General features: G+C 50.3%; 1 protein-coding gene across 10 annotated transcripts in view; it reads right to left on the bottom strand.

Annotated features, from left to right (window-relative positions):
- Positions 1 to 4,579: 4,579 nt before the first annotated feature.
- The window catches only part of PFKFB3 (6-phosphofructo-2-kinase/fructose-2,6-biphosphatase 3), an 80,288-nt gene continuing 65,713 nt past the window's right edge, over positions 4,580 to 19,154 (bottom strand). For 3 of the 10 annotated variants that reach the window (XM_084781495.1, XM_084781499.1, XM_084781502.1), the window contains exons 7-17: positions 18,473 to 18,597; positions 16,659 to 16,866; positions 16,138 to 16,284; positions 15,851 to 15,955; positions 14,455 to 14,584; positions 14,062 to 14,124; positions 13,891 to 13,955; positions 13,209 to 13,295; positions 12,188 to 12,361; positions 10,199 to 10,221; positions 8,567 to 8,624 (exon numbers count right to left, since the gene is read on the bottom strand). In XM_084781495.1, coding sequence (XP_084637621.1) covers positions 8,582 to 8,624; positions 10,199 to 10,221; positions 12,188 to 12,361; positions 13,209 to 13,295; positions 13,891 to 13,955; positions 14,062 to 14,124; positions 14,455 to 14,584; positions 15,851 to 15,955; positions 16,138 to 16,284; positions 16,659 to 16,866; positions 18,473 to 18,597 — 1,170 coding nt within the window. In that variant the 3' untranslated portion in view covers positions 8,567 to 8,581. Of the gene's footprint in view, positions 7,044 to 8,566; positions 8,625 to 10,198; positions 10,222 to 12,187; positions 12,362 to 13,208; positions 13,296 to 13,890; positions 13,956 to 14,061; positions 14,125 to 14,454; positions 14,585 to 15,850; positions 15,956 to 16,137; positions 16,285 to 16,658; positions 16,867 to 18,472; positions 18,598 to 19,154 lie in introns of those variants that run through there. The other 7 variants (XM_084781497.1, XM_084781500.1, XM_084781501.1 and 4 more) reach the window with 4 other exon arrangements.

Raw genomic sequence — 19,154 nt, 5'->3', positions numbered from 1 at the left:
CCTGTGTTACCCACGAACACAGACACTCAGCCACACACACATGCACACAAAGTAAATAAATATATTTTAAAAAATAAAGTACACGATACTGTAGGGGTGGCTTCACGGACTTCTTCTTTTTTTTTTATTCACTTTCCATCCCAAATGCACCCCTCCCTCCTCTCCTCCTTGTCGCACCCCCTTCCCTCTTTCCCACCTCCCCTTCTCCTCAGAAAAGGTAGCCCCCCTCCCCCTTACCAGCCTACCTTGACACATCCTATACTGCAGATCTCTAGGACTTTTTAATTTTCTACAGTAGAAATTTTATTCGGTTGCCGTCGCTCCCTCCTCCTACATCCCGGCCACCATCATTGCGGTCTATGGACCTAGTCACTTGAGATGCCTCATGTGGGTGGTTACACTCCACTCTCCCTAGTCTGTAATGCACACTCTGGACCAGTGTTTCCCCACCAGTCTCAGAATCACACAGGACACAACAACCCCGCCTCCAACCCAGAATGCTTTGGGTATTCCCTTTATAAATCTCAACAGGGATTGTGTGTGTGTGGGTGGGTGGGTGCTCAGTGGGTAAAGGTGCTTGCTGCACAAGCCTGAGGACCTGAGTTCAAATCCCCAGGCCCACATAAAAAAGGCAGAGCATGGCCACACACAGCCTGTAATCATAACACTGGGCAGGGCAAGGGACAGGAGGCTCACTGGGGCTTGGTGGCTGCTACCCTCCCACCAGGTTCACTGAGGGACTCTAGCTCGAGGAAGTAAAGAAAAATGATGCAGCAGGCACCCAGTGTGCTCCTCTGACCTCTGCACACATGTACATAACACCACACAAACCCACATAAACAAACACATGCATAAATCACAGCCACCCAGGGTGAGGTCTTGCTAGGCAAGTGTGTTGTGCAACTCCGATTGAAAAAACGACTGAATTCAAACCGATGAGCTGTGGCATCTAACCACTCAGACATAATCCAGGTTGGCTGGGATCCCAGCAGAGAGGTCAAAAAGGCTGATCAGTGAGGATTGGCATAGTCAGGGCTGTCCCCAAGCAAGGCCCCATTAGCTATGGGTGAAGCACATTGTTCAAAAGTACAAGGCACACATCACCAGGGCCAAATGAACAGTGAAAACACCCACTCCCTCCCGAAGGCAGAGACGGGTGTCCGCGGCCAGGAGCTGTGGCTGGAGAGTAAGATGTACAGGCTTCAGGGAGTCAGATGGAGTAAGCTGGCTGCCTAGCACCATTCATTGTAGGGAAATGGCCTAAAGAAAATGACATTGAGAGTATCCGTCTTACTGAGAAGTGAGTCTAGATGTCTCAGGCCAAGTGCTTCCTGCCCTAAGCTCAGGAGAAACCTCAAGCAAGACTGATGCTTCACTTGGCTTTCAGCCTCACTTCGTCTCTTCAGCAAACACAGCTGAGATTATCTTTACTTGCAACTATTTAATGAACCATGCTAGAAAACTTAGTCAACTATTTAGGGTAGCGGGGAGCATTGACTCCATAGTAGCACACACATCAACCTGTTTGTGGGTTGTTAGTTTGTTTTTTGTTTTTTTAATCAGACTACTGTTTCGTTTCTTTAATACTTTAATCGGCATGTGTTCATAGTACATAGCCCGGGGTTGCACAATGACATTTTCATCGAAATGTGTAATGTACTCTGAGCATATTTGTCCCCTTACCCCTTTAGCTGCCCCCCATTTTAAAGCTCTTGCCTTCCCATTCGTTTTGTTTCCTCAGACAGTGTGATGGTTACCACTGTCAAACTGATGGAATCTAGACTCACTTGGAGGTTGATCAGACTCTGAGCATGAGTGTTAGGGGTTAGCTTTGTCATGTGGGAAGATTCGTTTTAATTGTGGGAGGGACTGTTCTCCAGGCAAGCGATCCTCGACTAAATAACATGGGGAAAGCACAAAGCAAGCAATGGACTCTCCCTCTTGACTACAGATGCCACCTGAGCAGCTCCCTCAAGCTCTTGCCTCTGTGACGCCCTGCCATGAAGGACTGGTTCCTTCCTATTGCTATGAGAAAACAATGTGACCAAAAGCAATTTGGGGAGGAAAGGGCTTATTTCAGGTTATAGTTTATGGTATACAAATTACAAAGGGAATTTTGGAGCAGGAACTCAAGACAGGAACCTGGAGGCAGGAACTGAAGCAGAGACTGTTGAGGACTGTTGCTTACTGGCTTGCTCCTCAAGGCTCCCTCAGCTTGCTTCTCTATATAATCCAGGGTCACCTGCCTAGAGGTAATGCCACCTCCAGTAGGCTGGGCCCTCCCACATCAACCATTAATCAAGAAAACGTGCCGCAGACTTGCCTGTGTAAGTTCTGCAAACTAGAGAAACATTCACTGTCTGGGAGTAACTTAATTCATTTGATGTGATTCTATTTAGCCGCATCCATTTTCCTGCAAACAATATAACTTTGGTCTTTATGGCTGAAAAAAAAAGTTTTCACTGTGTCTACAAACCACTTTTTTTTTTTAACCCATACTTCTGGAGGAGGGTGTTGTTAATTTGTTTTATTTTTGTCAGACTCTCAGTATATGGGTCCAGGCTGGCTTCAAATTAATGATCCTCCTGTCTCAGACTTCCAAGTGCTGTGATTATAGGTGTTAGGTTTCAAACCAAAGGAAAAGCTGGCCACAAGGTTCTCCTAGCATCCCTCAGTCCCTACCAGCTACAGGGTCCTCCTGGCTTGCATACTGTGCACCCTACCCAAAACCTGTCCATCCCAGAGACTGGGCTATCCTTCCCCTACATGCCCTTTCCTATATAACGCAATGACTTTTGTTACCCTGCTGTCTTTGGGGCCTCCTGGCTGATGATGCACCTGGTTCCTATCTGTCCCTCTCCCATCCCCTTACATGGCTCAGGATTAATATCCACTCTGGACCCTCCCAGGTGTCCCTGCCTCTAGCTATGCTCTCCCACACATCTATAATAAACCTTCTCCACCACACCTAGGGGCAGCCATGTCCTTTCCATTTTTCTTTTTTTCATTCATCTGGTGCCGAAACCCCAGGAGTAGCTTCCCTTCCCAAACACAGGTATAGTTCATCACACTTAGCTTGCTTGCCCTTCCTTTTCTTTCTTTCTAATGTCAAACTTCATTTAATTTGGGGACGAAGCATGTCAAAGATCAAACTCAGGGCTTTGCAGAAGCAAAGGAAATGCTCTGTCCATACGCTTAGTAGCCTTCTCATTCTCCTGGAAGATAACCTGAAAGACGGGCCAGACTGCAAAGTTGTGTTCCCCATACTCAACCCTCAGTGAGCAGCATGGAAGGTGGAAGCCTACAGCTGTCTCTGTGCCACTGCAGGTTCCAGAGGACAACCCTAGGGGTCACTTCAGCATGGAGATGCCCCACGGCTGTGCTCTTTGCTAGAGTTAGAAGAGTGAAAAGGATTTGGGCATCAGGGCAACTTCTGGGGTGGCTAAGGCTTGAACTGGATATACGTTATCATCGGGTCTTCAACTTTCCTCAGTCTGTAGTGAAGAAGATCTTGACTCTTGGGAATTAAAACAAGAACAGAACAAACAAAAACCAAGCACCTAAATTCTACCTATCAATAAGGACAAAGTAACTGAAGTTTGAAAATTCATTTATTTGGGGGAGGGGGGGGCGGGCATGCTTACACAGCATGTGTTGAAGCCAGAGGATAGTTTGGTAGAGTTGGTTTTCTTCCATCATGTAGATCATCTGGCTTAGTGGGAAACATCAATGGCACAGCACTTACCTAGCATTTGTGAAGCCCTAAACTCAATCTCCAGGGAGCGGAGGGGGCTGGGACAGCACCTTGAGTAAAGCATTTGCGGTGCAAGTTTAACAAGCTGAGTTCAGATTCTCTCAGAATCTACATAAAGCTGAATCTCAGAAACGAGATTGTTTTGTTTTGAATGAAGTCTAGGCTGGGTGTGGTTCTGTATGCCTATAATCCAGCACTTGGAAAGCTGAGACAGGAAGATCACAAGCTTCAGCCTGCATATTACCCTGTCTCAGAAAGAAAAAAGCCAGCAGTGGTGGCACACATCTTTGATCCCAGCACTTGGGAGGCAGAGTCAGGCAGATCTTTGAGTTCGAGGCCAGCCTGCTCTACAGAGTGAGTTCTAGGACAGCCAAGGCTGTTACTCAGAGAAACCTTGTCTTGAAAAACAAGGGGGGGGGGGGGGAGAGGGAGAGAGACAACAAAAGTCTATGGATTTTAAATTAACATTTTATTATTTCCCAAATATACAAACTTGACAATCTGTTATGTTGTGTTTAAAGAAGACAATAGCGGGTTCTTTGAAGAACTGAGCGGTGCGCTGGCCATAAATTAAAGACACTGTGGCCTGACAAGATGACTGACTCATCAAGGAAAGGCACTGACCAGCCTGACGACCTGTGTTGGATCTCTAGAGGCTGGAAGAGGTTGATTGCTATTGACTTCTGCCAAGTTGTCCTTTGACCTCTACGCTCCTGCACGCATGCGCGTGTGCGCACACACACACGCACACACATGCACACACACACACACACACTGAATGCTTAAAAAGAAAACTGACACTTGGGCCTGCAAAAGGCTCAGAAGTGAGTTTCATTGGTGTGTCTCAACCAGGATTTTATTGTTCTAGCAACTGCAAAATATACAAATGTCCGAAAGGCGTATCCTGTTTAAAAGCTTTATGTAGCTTCTTCCCAGGCCATTGACAGAGACAATCACACAGAACATGAAGAAGTCAATCACACACTGAAAGGCCCCCAAACCAATGAACAATTAAACCCAATCTGTACAGCTTTCTAGTTTTAGGCTCCCTTATACATATTAAATAAATAAATAGCACATCTGCTATCAAAACAATAAAAAAATAAATTTCAAGTATTACAAATGAAAGTATCATTGGTGTGGTTCCAACAGTTTTTCTTCTCCCCGTAAATGAAGGGTATTGCCCATGGTTGAAGGGGAGAAATTTACCCCCTAAAACAAATATGCAAGGTTAAAAACATTGGTCCCGGGTTTTATTTTGTTGTGTTGGGTGAGAGAATAGAAATCGCTTGAGGGCTGCGCACCCTATCCATCCAGTCACTGGCTTTCACACCCTTCAAGATCTCCTGAGCCTGATCTTATTCACAGGCCTTCACAGAATGTAAAATCACATCAGGCAACACTTTCTCTTGACGTCACAAGTAAGCTCCACCCCTGCCTCAGTCTTGAGAGTCTCTGTGCTCTAAGAGTTGGCTCTGTAACTACAGAGTTGATGTGGTCGGAAGGGGACACCTACGAAACTGCCTTCAAGTACAAAGCCACACTACCAGGCATGGGGGCTCATGCTTATAACCCTATTGCTAACATTTAGGAGGCTGAGACAGAGGGACTGCTGCTAGTTTGGGCTACAGTTACAATCCTGCAATACTTCAGGCCCCCGGGTCTAAAAGTACTATTAGCCTGCACATACCTCGCATATAAAGACTCAAACCACTGAGAGAAAACAGTCCAAGTCTTCAGATGCATATATAACCCTTTCTGGCGAACCACAGCCTTAAAGGGCAGTGGGCTGGGCTGAATGCTTGACTGGTTAGCTGTGGAAAATAAAGTTACTTTAAGATGTCTGAAGCATGCCCTTTTGTCACTCCAGGACTCACAGGCAGAAAGCAAAGTGACCTTCAGCCCTGGCTGGGAGACATCCTTATAAAGAGAGGGCCATTTGGGCTAAAACCACTGAGTTTCCAAATGGTTTCTTCCAGGCTTAGGATGTACCCTCCTCCCCCAGAACTTGGCTAGATAAAGAGGGAGAAATGGGGGATGGGGGGGGGGGCAGGAACAAAGATAATAGGTAGTTAAATCAGCATTGCCCATGAGAAAAATGTTGCAGACACTGTGAAGCTGACAAGGACGATTTTCTACTCTCGGGAACTCCTTGAGATGCCCCACACGGTGGTATCAGGCACAAGGCAGCAGACTCTCAGCCACAACATGGGGACAGCTCTGTGAGCCGGCAGCCTGGAAAGGGCCACCATCCCTTCTTGGGCAATGTGAGTGAAAATGAAGTTGAAGCTCGGAGTCCCCCCAGTCTCTCAGACACCCCAACTCCTCCCATGCAGCAGCCCCAAGCCTCCAAAAGCCAAAACCCTGCTGTCTAAGTTCCTCAAGTGAGGTGTGACTTTCAAGTCACACTTCTGCCTTAAAAAAGGATAAAAAAAAAAAAGTTAAGGAAGGAAAGAAGGAAGAAAGGAAAGTGCAAAACAGGCAGCCACAGGATTTGCTCAGGTACCTCCAGGCCAGGGTTGGAAACAGAAGGCCTAAGAGCCCCTGGGAAGACAGGCCCTGGTTATTTTTCGTTTCCTTCCACTGATGCAACTGTTCTGTCCCTTACCTGGGGCCCTAGAGGCATGCAGACATGAGGAGGAGTGAGCGCACATCATTCCTTAGCTGAGCAGTGGGCCTCGGCTCAGGAACTCCTCAGAAGGAGGACGCCTACATCCCTCATCTTTGAGGCCTCTTCCCAGGCTGAGATGCATAAAAGTCACACGAGGGTGTTTAAACGTCACTAAGCCTCTGGCACCCGGGGTCTAATTTACTCTGAATTTCGGCACTCTCTGCCAATCTTTCTTCCAGCTACCAATGTGCCAGGCCAGGATCCAGAGAAACAAAACAGAACAGCATGGTGGCGTCCAGTGCCCCGATGTAGGGGTCTGATCTCACCTCTTTTAGTACTAGGGTCCTCCCCAAGCTTTGGAAGGAAGGCTCTGTGGTCTGACACCCCTGGAAGTTGCAAGAGAGCAAAGAGTGGGGGAGGTGTGCAGCTTTGCCACAGGAAGCTGGGATCGGTACAACTTCCTAGTTGTCTCTACCACCCCAACATCTCAGAGGGAGATGCTGGTACTCTTCAGCCAGCAGACCTCCATTCTTCCCCAGTCCAGAAGTCCTTGGCATCCCGTGGCCTCGGGTAGATGAGCAGGCACAAGGCGGGCCGTGGAGATGGAACGGAACCAATATCTCTTCAGCTTTAGTGCTTCTGGGAAGAGTCGGTGCCACTCCAGGGGCTTTTCATGTTCTGTTCTCAAGAGAGAGAGGCAGAGTGAGTCAGGACACGAGTCTGACTGTTATTTCTCAAACAGAAGGCTCAAAGCCATGCCACAAGACACCTCGTCCCTTCACTCCCCCAAAAGAGCACACCCCTAGCAGAGGATGATCACAAAACACGTGGGAGAGCCCAAGGAGGTCTCAGAACATGACAGAAAATATTCCGCGTTACAGAAGAAGCTGGAGAAATAGGTCAGGGTTCTGCTTAGCATTGGGCTAGATTCCAGTCACATGGGCACGGAGGGGGACAGGCATGTGATGTGGGGAGACTACTGCTCCAGGGGTCAGAGAGGACAAGGGGCCATGAGGCACAGATAGGAAAGTCATGCGCCCTCCCTTTCAGGAACTGAGGTCTGCTCCCCATGCCACACACACTCTCACACTGGTCACAGCCAGGTCAAAATTGGCTGGTACAGCCTGGAGCATCGTAGCCCCTCTCTGAAACTAGCTAACAGAACCCCTCCACTCAGCTACGGGGTGAGGGTGTCACAGAGCTGCACAGAGTGCAAGAGACAGGTAGGACGGCTGGTCACATGAGGCAGGCCCAGGGGAGGCTGTGTCACTAAAGTCAGCTTGGTCTCGATCCATATACGCATTTCTTTTAGAATATTCTTTTCTTTTTTCTTTTTTGGTTTTTCGAGACAGGATTCCTCTGTGTAGCCTTGACTATCCTGACTCATTTTGTGGACCAGGCTGGCCTCAAACTCACAGTGATCCACCCGCCCCTGCCTCCCGAGTGCTGGGATTAAAGGCGTGCGCCACCACTGCCCGGCCTAGATTATTCTTGTCACTTGCCTTGACTACCACTGGCCAGCAGGCATTTCACCACTAAAACATCCATATCTAGTCCTTCAAAAAAAGAAACATCTAATAAAAAGTATTCTGTCTGGGGGCCCCAAAACTGTTCTACTAGGAGCGCAGTCATGGAGTGATAGTGCCCAAGCAGGCAGGAGTGCAAGAGGCACCTTCAGGCCACAGAATAGAGGAGCCTAGCTGGGGATATCTAGGGAAGGGACACTTGCTGCCCTGAAGTCACCATTCAGATCTGAGAGAGATTCGAGGAGCCAAGCAACAGTGCCCTGTGTGAAATAGGGTATCCTTCTAGTCCTGCCCTGGATCACTTGTAGAGAGAGAGAGCCCGAGCCATGTTGTGGCATCAAAGATGGAGAGGCCACCACCTCCCCTGCCACAGCACCAGCCCAAGGCCTCCAGTATTCACATGTGATGACAACGCAGCAGGAACAGTGAAGAGCCAGCACACAGTGAGTCATGTCCATTGCCTCAGGGGCCCCTGGCTCGGGACACACAGTGGCAGGGAGGGACAGATGGGAAAAGACCCCACATCAATGGCACTGCTTGAAGGACCATCCAGCACAGACACATGAGCCACGTAATCCACAATGGCCAATCTGTACACAGACTAAGCCGCCCTTCGGCTGGGATGCAATGACTCGCGCACGCGCAGGAGGAAACAGAGGAACATGCACCAGCTCAGTTACCTTTCCCAGGTTAGTATGGAGAAAACTTTGAAAAAATGTGACAGACAGTTCGTCTTTCAAGCATAGCGGGGAAGGAAACAAAAAAACAAAACAAAACAAAAAAATAGGTTGGAAAGGGAAAAACAAAACCAATCTTAGTATTTTCTGTTTGCTTTTTGAGATAGGGTCTCATTTAGCCCAGGCTGGCCTCGAACTCTCTATGTGGTATAGATGACCTTGATTTTCTGACTCCCCTGGGTCCTCCTGAGTGCTGGGATGATAAGTGCGTTCCACCATGCCTGCTTTATGCAGTGCCGGGAACCAAACTCGGGCCTTCTTGCATGGTAGGCAATCCCTCTACCAACTGAGCTAACATTGTCAGCCTTACTGGTATTCTTACTTTAGTGTGCATCTGTAATTTTAAAATGAAAAAAATGCACTGAGAATGGCAGGATGCATTTTTTACTTAATTAAATGGATTCTAGCCAAAAGCACTATGAGGTTCACCTTGGGAATGGGGAAGTTCGGCTTGGGGGGGGCGGGGGTGTGGATGTGAAGGACCTTCTGAGGGGCACGCACGGATTCAAAACCTCAAGGTTCCAAACCCAAAGGCTCCACACGGAGAACCCTTGGTCCTCAAGCAGCCCACAGTGCACACCGGGGAGCACGCTGTCCCCTTCTGAGAAGGAGGCCAGCAGCTGGGCCTGTCCTCTCCCTAACCACAGACCAGAGCCTGCTCATGGTGCCCCTCAGGCTGCAAGTCTCGGTACGGGGCTTTTCCAAGAAGCTTGAGAGGAGGAAACTAGCTTCCTGGGGCACAAGGTGTGTTTGAGGCCTGGCTCTACTGCCTACCAGATGGTGGGTGTGCCGGTCACCTGACCTTTCTTGTTAAGCAGGATGATGACTGCCCTGCCCATCTCTTATTTAAGGGCCAATGATACAAAGGATGGCCCATCCCATTCTCTGTGAGTTACACGGCACTCCTAAGTGCCAGACCACTCCTGTTTCCTAAGCTTGTCGCAGCTGCAGTCAAGTCTGTGGAGACAGGAGAGTGGGATCCCCAGGGATAGTTCCTACATGGATGTTTCCAGAGACTGCCCCTCAGCAGGACTGACAGGCCAGGCCAGCTCCAAGCCAACAAGACAGACCCCCCTGTTTGGTTATTAAGCTCTGGATAAATGTTATTTTCAGAACAAAAAGGATGCTCCTCTTGGGAGGAAGTGGGTACAGAGCAAGGATAGCGAGCACCAGTTTCATTTACCACCAAAATGTGACCCTAAGAGGGAAGTCTGGCCTGATGTCAAGCCCCTTGCCTTTGACCATTGAAGATACAACATAGAACCTCAAGGGGGTGGGGATAGGGGCGGGGCCAGGGGCGGGGCTGGGGAGGGCGAGGAATAGCGCCCTATGGCTGACATGCGTTGGACTATGCCGAACATTACTAGTTTGACCACAATGCATCCCCCTTCTGCATCTCTTTCTCTATAAACTTTGAGGATTCTCCCCTCCCTTTGTCTCCTCTTCTGTAGACAACCTCAGACTCTAGCCAGACTGTCCTCATCCTGAAACTACTTCAACAGGCAGACCAAGCTGGTAAACAGGCAAGCATGGGTGCAAGCAAAAGAATTCTTGAGAAGGAAATACTTACAGACAGGCTTTCCCTAGCAAAGGCTGCAGGGAGACAAGGCAAGGAGAGAGTAGAAGTCAGTCAGGAGGCCAGATGGCAGCAGAGAGACCAGCCCCACACACCTCCCGAGCCTGACCCGGCCAACACACCCCAGACATCTGTTCCTGAGGCTTTGGCAATCCTGAAAGGGCTGGCTGTCCTAATAAAGAAATGGGGGACAAGACCGGGCTCTTGCCAGTGACCTCCGTAATTAAAGTCAGTGTAGCTCTGCATGTCACCTGCCCAGGCCCAGGTCAATCCCCTGGAGCTTCTGCAACAGAAGACTCCCACAATGCACCAGGATAGAGCAGGATGGATATGCCATTTTAGTTCTGCTTGGCTGCAATTAGAAAACTCTCAGACCTAAAGGAATATCTACTAGAATCTTCCCACCAGTCCTGCGTCCATCTCCAAAGCTAAAGAGACTGAGCTTGGCCATTAAAACCTTATATTTGCCAGGCATAGCAGTGCACTGGGGAGGTGGTAGACAGAGTATCGGGAGTTCAAAGCCATCCTAAACCACATAGTGATTTTTGAGGCCAATCTCTATACGTCGTGAGACAGTGTCCTCCACAAAACAAAACAAAAACTTCTACACTTGGGAGAGATGGGATGACCATGAGTTTGAAACGACATAAAAGACATCCTGAACTATATACTAAGAACTTGTAGCCAAAAGGCGGGGGAAACTACACTCGTGTTAGGGTAGAGCTATAATCAAGCAGGCCTCCTAGCAGCCGGGGAATGTCACCTCACTGGGCCCATCATCTCTTACTTTGTGCCAGACTCCCAAGTTACATGCAGAGCACAAAGCGCCTTGTCTGAGCCACCTTTTGCAGGGCAAAACGGGGCCTGGGGCAGCTAAATGAGCTAAGGAGGCCTCGGTGTTCTTTCCAGAGCCCAGGACGTTCAAGGGAGGCTCGAGGGCAGCACACGAGCTGGCAGGCAGCAGATGTAGCCAGAATTGGCCCAGCACCTTGCTGAAATTCAGCCAGGCGTGGGGTGAGGCCTACTAGTTCTTATGTTTGCAAAGGCTATCTTGGAAGAACTGGTTTTCTGATAAAAACAAATTTCGGTTTTCAATAGCCAAACCCTTCAAGCTAGTGAAATAGTGAGTCTTGGCTGGGTTCTACTGATCTTCACTCTGGTAATCAAACTGCTGCATGAAAAGGTGGCTGTCTTGGCTGCCTGATCCTATGTGTGAACACACACACCATGCACAGGGTGCAGGTGAACACAAGCATCCCATGAGTCAACCTCAGATGTCAATCTTTGGGAGCTTTCCACCTTCTGTTTAAAAGGAGGTCTCTTATTGTCCTGGGATTTCACCACGTAGGCCAGGCTGGCTAACCTGTGAGCTTCTAGGAATCACCTGTTCCTGCCTCCCATCTCAGCATCAGTGATTTTACAGGCATGTCCCCTGTCTCCACGGTTGCATGGAAAGAGCTTTCTGAGCTCAGCTCTGGACTGTTTCTAAGGGGGACAGGGTTATGCCAGCTCGGGAGAAGGGGTAGGCTCTTCTGTGGGTCCTCAGCTTTTTCTGTCACAGAGGTGACAGCAAAGTAGTTAGCTATGGAGTAGGGAAGACAAGACATCACCTCCCTGCTATGTACGGACTCCCGATCAGAGATTACTAGATTATAGACCGTTCTAGAAGTTACTATTCAAAGGTGCACAGGATGAGGGCATTTTACAATTTCTTTTGCTCTGACTGACTCTGCTCAATAAAGAATGAAGACCACAACCTCAGAAAAAAGTCACCATTGACAAGGGAAGATTTCAGAAAGGGCATCGTATGTTCTTCCCGCTGCATGAACACTATACACCCACAAACATCGTCTACCGCACATCACACATGCAGCCCCCCCACCCCGGCCGCAGGCACTCAGTCCTCACTTGCAAACACAGACACAGAGTCCCAGATCTGGGGCTCATTTCCCTGTAGGCAATCATTAAAGCGGAGTCACTGACTTGTCCGGGCAGCTGCGTGGGCACTTCCGGGGGCAGGCAGCTTGGCAGGGCAGCAGAAGTGGAAGCCACATGCTCCTCAAAGCTGTTGATGCGAGGCTTTTTGGTGGGCTCGGGGCTGGCTAGTGGGGTGACACTATTGCGTCTCATGAGAGGGTTAGGCCCCTTCTTTGCATCCTAAGCAGACAAAGACAAAAAGAGAGAAGACGACAGTTACAAGGAGTGGGGAGGGAGGGAGAAAAGACACACACACACACACACACACACACACACACACACATTCCTCTTGTGACTTGCAAGGGTATAACCAGAGGGACACCCAGGTGAGTGGCCTTGACCCCAAGTTGCTGTTGGCACAGAACTTCTCGCTATGTGCAAAGCAGGGGAGGAAAAAAAATTACAACCACAGCAGAGAAGGGGTCAGAGAAAAGAACCTTTAACTCCCAGCCACCCCACCCAGAGGGCCCAGGAGAGACAGTTGGCTCTGATCACAGGAACGGGAGGAGAAAGGTGTCAGGCCTGAATCCCTTCCACCTGGGTCTGCAGCACACGCAAGCACCCGTGGGATACTCCGTGCTCGCCCAAAACAGTACCCAGCCTTAGTCTAGGAGGCAGAGTCTAGGAGACCAAAGGTGCAGAAAACAGGCAGCAGTCTGTCAACCAGGACAAGATGTCAGCCTTCCAATCAGAGGATGACAAGACAGGAGAGTGGCCTCCTGGGCTGTAATGCATGGCCCAGAACCTCAGAGCCCAGGGCAGCTTCAGCCCCAGTGCTCAGCAACTAAGTTTTCCAAGGCCCCTAGGGCCCAACTCATGTCTAAACCCAGGTTTAGGGCTGTCCTCCTTCAGCTAAGTAAGCAGGTGCCCTGGCCAAAGGGGCGGGGCCAGAAGGCAGGGCAAGGCAGCCCAGGGACACAGTCCTCTTCCAGTGTCGTCCACAGTGCAAGCTGGGCAGTAAACTGGCTGACACCCCATGTCCTACCAAAGTCTGACGGCCAAGCTCCTTGGGAATTGGGTAAGTCACCTGTTTTGCGGACTCCACAGACAGAAACTCAAGTTCGGTGTAAGAGGAAGGTCTGACTACACTGGCAAAGTGTTGTATTTTGACAGCCTGCATAAAGCAAATTTAAACCCACTTTCACAACACAGACCTGGACAGAGACGCAATCTGCCCAGTCAGAGATTCAACACGACCACACAACATACCCCCTCCCCCCAAAAATCTCAAACCTCCCTGAGGTGGAAGACAGTAACAGCCAGGTCCTGGGTCTCCTAAGACCTTTCCTCAGCCGGCCCTTAGGATGCCCATCCTCTATCCCTCTTCCTACCTCAGACCTTTGCTAACTATGAACTTAAGGGCACAGAGATGATGTTGCTGGCTGGCTAATCCTGTCTGAGCCAGGCTCCTGGTGCTTTTAAGAAGGGCACAGCTTTTGCTGCCTAAAGTGGCGACAGTTTAAGTCGCTCTTCCCAGTCAAGTAGAAATGAAGAGGCAGGGAAGAGAGAGAGAGAGAGAGAGAGAGAGAGAGAGAGAGAGAGAGAGAGAGAGAGAGATCCTATGACACCACAGGCAAGACAAGCTAGGAACAAAGGTGTGGTGCATAGTAGTTGGCCAGTGGGCACCAAAGAAACTCAGTGAGACCCCTCCATAAGAAAGCCAGACCCAGGGTTTCCCAAGGGCCCCAGAGCATTTGAGCCTAACTCACCTCTGATCTCTCCCGGTGTGTGCTCACTGACTCCACGTTCAGATAGATGGACTCCACACGGCACCCTAAAGGTGAAGGACAGAGAAGACCGCTTCTGTTAAAGGGATCGCCCTTCTCTGCAGCCCTACTAGGAGACCCCAGGGACAGGGCCCAGCCGGGGCCACCACTCACCATACGCCACCGGTGTCAGTTTCAGGACGGTGTGGAGGGGACATTTCAGGTATGGCATCTCCTCTGAAATGAGACATATGCTATCATGGTTAGATAAGAGACTTGAAGCAAAGGGAGACACTCGGGGGCATCCCTAGGCTCACTGTGAGACCCTCACAGCTAACCTGGAGGCTCTTGGCCCCATGGAGGCTTGAGGGCTCTCAGGCTGGCTTATGACGTGGTGAAGGCCCTGAGCGTTACACTGCTCAGCAGGGAGCAAGCACAGACCCCGTAGCAGCCTGTGAGGCACATCCGTACTCAGATGCAAAGCACAGTAAGAAAAGATGGGTCCTCTGCCACTCAAGGGTCCATTTCCCTCTGCCCGCCTTCCTGGGCATGGCCTGCCCCCAATACCTGCACTCTTGTCAAGGAAGTAGGCTAGCAGGCAGCGCAGGACAGCCTGGTGACAGATGACCAACACATTCTCCTGGCGCTCCAGCTCCATGATCACGGGCTCTAGGCGTTGGACAAGGTCTTGGTAGGACTGAGCACAAAGGGATAAGACCGCACGTTAGGAGAAGACAGGCCGGGAAGAGCCGCCTTCATCACAGGCCAGCTCACAGCCCTTTCCATCCTTCTAAGAAGTGTTGGGCATTGCCGTTGACAAATACGCACTCCTGTGGAACACGAGGAAGGCCTGCCATCGTATCTACCTGAACTCCCCCCTCTTCCTTTTAAGTGCTGGGGAAAGATCACGCTCTACCACAGACTACAGACTATTACTTGGGCAGGCATTAAAAGAACAAAGTCCCGGCTCATGCTGCAACACGGGAGAACCTCAAACATTTGTATGTCAAGTGGGGGACAGTAAACATCGCCACCTACACACATTGCATGACTCCTCCTGTGCACCAGATAGAACAGGCAACTACAGGGACAAGGAAGGTGTGGTCACCAGGATTAGGAGCTAGGGGACGCTAGACTGACCGCTAACAAGTCTGCTGTTTTGTTGCCGGGTATAGTGAACCAGTGCGCGTCTATAATGCCGGCACTGACCAGGTGAAGGCAGGGTTGCAAGCAAGGCAGGTCTGAGCCACACAATGAGTACAAAGCCACTACAAATACAGCAAAGGGCCTCACACTGAATCCTCTGTGCTTTGTCTCCTCCTCACTGGAGCCCCAGTGAGCGAAGGCCAAGGTGATACCAGATGACAGCACGGTGGCCCACCAGGAATGGGAACCGCGACAAAGGCTCAGAAGGACACCCACTAGGTGTCAACACAGCAGCCTGGCTGAACTCCCAGAGCACCACATGGCTCGGCGCACTCCATTCCAACTCTCAGCCAGTCCCTCTATACCAACACGGGCCTGGCCCTGGTACAAGCCATCTCACCCGACATCCTCACAGCTAGCATCCTGTCTGCCGTGTCACCTGCCATCCCGGGGAAAAGCTTTGGTCTGGAGTGAATCACCAGCCATTTTCCTTGCTCTTTCCCATGTCTCATACCCATCACTAGAGACAGATACATAAACTTCCTGTTCTTCTATATGGGGAAACACAACGCATCTTTCTTGGAGGCTTTTTACAAGGTTCACATTAGCGAGATTTAAGACCAAAGCAGTAGTAGAGAGGAGGTTGCAGAACTGGTGAGATATGGGGTGGGCTGTAGGGGCCTTGTAGGGGTGCACCTGGTCCTCCTGGGGACCCCCCACCCCACGGCCTTCTCTCAGCCAACTCTATAGACACACGCCACAGCTCCCGACCATTACGAAGGAAGATGGGCAGACCAGAGACAGGGCCCGCGCTCACCTCGCCTGTGGGATACCGGTAGTAGTATTTGTCCTGCTCACGAAGCGCGTACTCCTCGGGGTAGGTGTCTCTGATCTCCTCGTAGGTTAGTTCCTCACACACGCCCTGTCAGGAAGGAACCAACATCCGCTCTAGGGAACTCGCCCACGGCCCACCGCAAATAAAGGGGGTCTCAAGAAGCCACCAGGATGGCAGAGGACTCACGAGGGGACTCCCCACCCCACTCCCACCCTACCCCACCCCCGCCCCCGCCAGGCCTCCCCACAGCCCACGGGCCTGGGACTCACGGCGTCAATCTCGTTGAGCGCCTTCCACTGCTCGTACGGGAGCTTGAGGGCCTCCGCCGTCTGGATGGTGCTCTTCAGCTGGCTTGTCCACACACGGAGGTCCTTCAGATTCTGTTCCTCCACGAACTTGCTCAGGGCACTGGCGAACTGAGGAAACGCAAGAGGCAGAGGTCACCCCAACTCCAGCTCCTGCCGCAGGTTATAGCGTAGCGTCGCTTGGCAGCTGCCAGAGCCGTCCAAACCTCCATGCCACATACACCTTGTAAGAGTCCATGAGGCTGCGCGCCCTTTTAATCCCATCACTTGGGAGGCAGAGGCAGGAGGATCGTTGTGAGTTCGAGGCCAGCCTGCTCTACAAAGTGAGTTTAGGACAGTCAAGGCTACACAGAGAAACCCTGTCTCGAAAAACAAAAGAACATCCTACCCTCCCAAGGACCCTCAACTCTACAGCAAGGCGGGAAGCAACGGCCTGGCGCCCCCAGTCAGTCAGCCCCCAGCCCACGACTTCCTCTCTCCTCTACCTTCTTGCCTCTGCTGGACAGGCCCGAGTCGCCTCCGATCCTGCCTTGCAGGTTGTGCTCGTTCTCGCCGTGCCGACACAGGTAGATGGTCCGGGGCTGCACGTGGATGTTCATCAGGTAGTACACGATGCGGCTCTGGATGTGGTCCTGAACCCTGTTCACCAGGAACCTCCGGCCAACGTCAATCACTTTGATGAGTGATAAGTCCCTGCAGAGAAACAACAGCATGGAGGAGCACCGTTCAGGCCTGCCTTGCCTCACAGCCGGCACACCTCACCCCGGGCCTGGCCGGCTTCCCAGCCAGGCTGTTCAAGCCAGATGGTGCAGCTGGAGAGAAAGCTCATTCACTAATGTACAAGCATAAAGTTCAGGCGTACCTTTTTTTTTTTTTTTTTTTTTTTTTTTTTTTTTTTTTTTTTGGTTTTTCAAGACAGGGTCTCTCTGTGTAGCCTTGGCTGTCCTGGACTCACTTTGTAGACCAGGCTGGCCTCGAACTCACAATGATCCGCCTGCCTCTACCTCCCTGAGTGCTGGGATTACAGGTGTGCGCCACCATGCCAGGCCAGATGTGCCTTCTTAAAAAGCCAGGCACACAGCAGTCTGTAATCCCAGAGCTGAGGAAGCCGTGACAGGCAGTTCCCTGAAGCTCACAGGCCAGTCAGCCTAGCCAAAGTCTGTGAGCTCCAGGTCTTGAAAAGTAAGGTGGACAGATTAGTATGATGGCTCACAGTGAATGTGTTTACCACCAAGTCTGATGACCTGGCTTTGCTCCCCGGGGCTCACAAGGTGTAGGGAGAGAAAGGGAGCTCCGAAAAGTTGTCCTCTGGCCTCTACATGTGTGCTACTGAGCATATGTATGCATGCACATGCATAGGCAGACACAAACAAATAAATAAATATATTAATGTTTTGTGTTGGGGGGAACCCTAGCTGGGTATGGTGGCACATACCTTTAATCCCAGCACTGGGGAGGCAGAGACAGGCAGATCTGTGATTCTTTATAGGTCACTCCAGTCCAGCCAGGGATATAGTGAGACCCAGTCAAAATAAACAACCAACAAACAAAAATTCTACTCAATATTTTCTTAAGGTAGAGTAATTGAGAAAGACACTGATAAATTTATGCCTCCCCCACCCCCAGACAAGGTTTCTCTGTATAGCCTTGGCTGTCCTAGACTCCCTTTGTAGACCACGCTGGCCTTGAATTTATAGCCATCTGCTTGCCTCTGCCTCCTGAGTGCTGGGATTAAAGGTGTGCACCCTTTAAAGGCTTATTTTTATTATTTTTTAATATACTTGTGTGTGCGTCCGTGTGGGTGTGTATGATCACCTTGATATATTTATATTTTAAACACTTTATTATTTTTAAGTGTGCTCGTGTGCTATGTATGGCTGCTGGGAACTGAACTTTAGTCATCTGGGAAAGCAATATGTGCTCTTAACTGCTGAGCCATGCCTCGTTTTGAGCCTACCCATCTACCACTATCTCCCTCTAAATGCTCCCATCTCTTTTAATTTCATGCATTTTATTACTAATGATGCCTTGAGTCCAGCTGGTGCAGGACCCCTTTATGCACAGATGTGAGGCCGCCCACTGGGGCCAGCAGCAGTCATATCCCCAAAGAGAAGGACAACCAACCCCCCCACCCCCACCCCCCACCCAGCAACCACCAACTGCCCACAGTTCCTCCACCAAAGGCCGGGCCAGTTTTAAAGACTCTGTAGGCACATCTGGGAGCTGTTTGATGGAAGCACAAAGAAGACATTTGGAGCCCTCGGGTGGACAATTCAGGGTGGGACCCTCTGAGAATCACCTGTCATATTTATCGGGGTCAAGAGGCTGGTAGCTGGCCTCATAGCAGTTGATTCTCTTCATGAAGTCGTCCATGGCTTCAGCGGAGTTGCAGTCTTTGTAATCCGGGCTGGAGATTTTAACTTCCTGTAACAGCACAGAGAACAGCCGATGAACCACACTGCAAGCCTTTCTGCTTCCATTAAGCAGGATTTGGGTTTTCAAATGGGGAAAGCCCAGAAGGGCTGGGATTATCCTACCCCGGCATGGGGGGAGGGGGAAGGGGGGAGTTTGACTTATGACCTTACAATTACACACAGGGAGGATGCCCATGAAGGACAGAAGGTAGACAGGGTGATGGAAAGACCTGAAGATAGATGGTTTGCAACTTTTTTTTTCCCCGGCTTTTTGCTTTAGGTTTTGTTTACTTGCTTTGAGACAAGTTCTTGTGTATCTCAAGTTTCCTTAAACCAAAACATAGCCGAGGGTGACCTCTGATCCTCCTGCCTTCACGTCACGTGCTGAGATTCCAAGTATAGTAAATACCACACCCAACTTACGTAGTGTGGGAATTGAACCCACAGCTTCATGCGTGCTAGGCAAGCCCTCTACCACAGGGCCACAGCACAAGCACGGCTGTCTAAGAGTCTGAATGCACTTAATGCTGAAGAATTGCTCAATGAAAATAGCTATAAAGGTCAGTT

This window comes from Acomys minous (genome assembly GCF_964271855.1).
Source record: "Acomys minous genome assembly, chromosome: 5".
In the NCBI taxonomy this organism is placed as follows: Eukaryota; Metazoa; Chordata; class Mammalia; order Rodentia; family Muridae; genus Acomys; species Acomys minous.
Note: the sequence above shows the minus strand (reverse complement) of the source record. Positions and strands in the feature narration are given on the sequence as shown.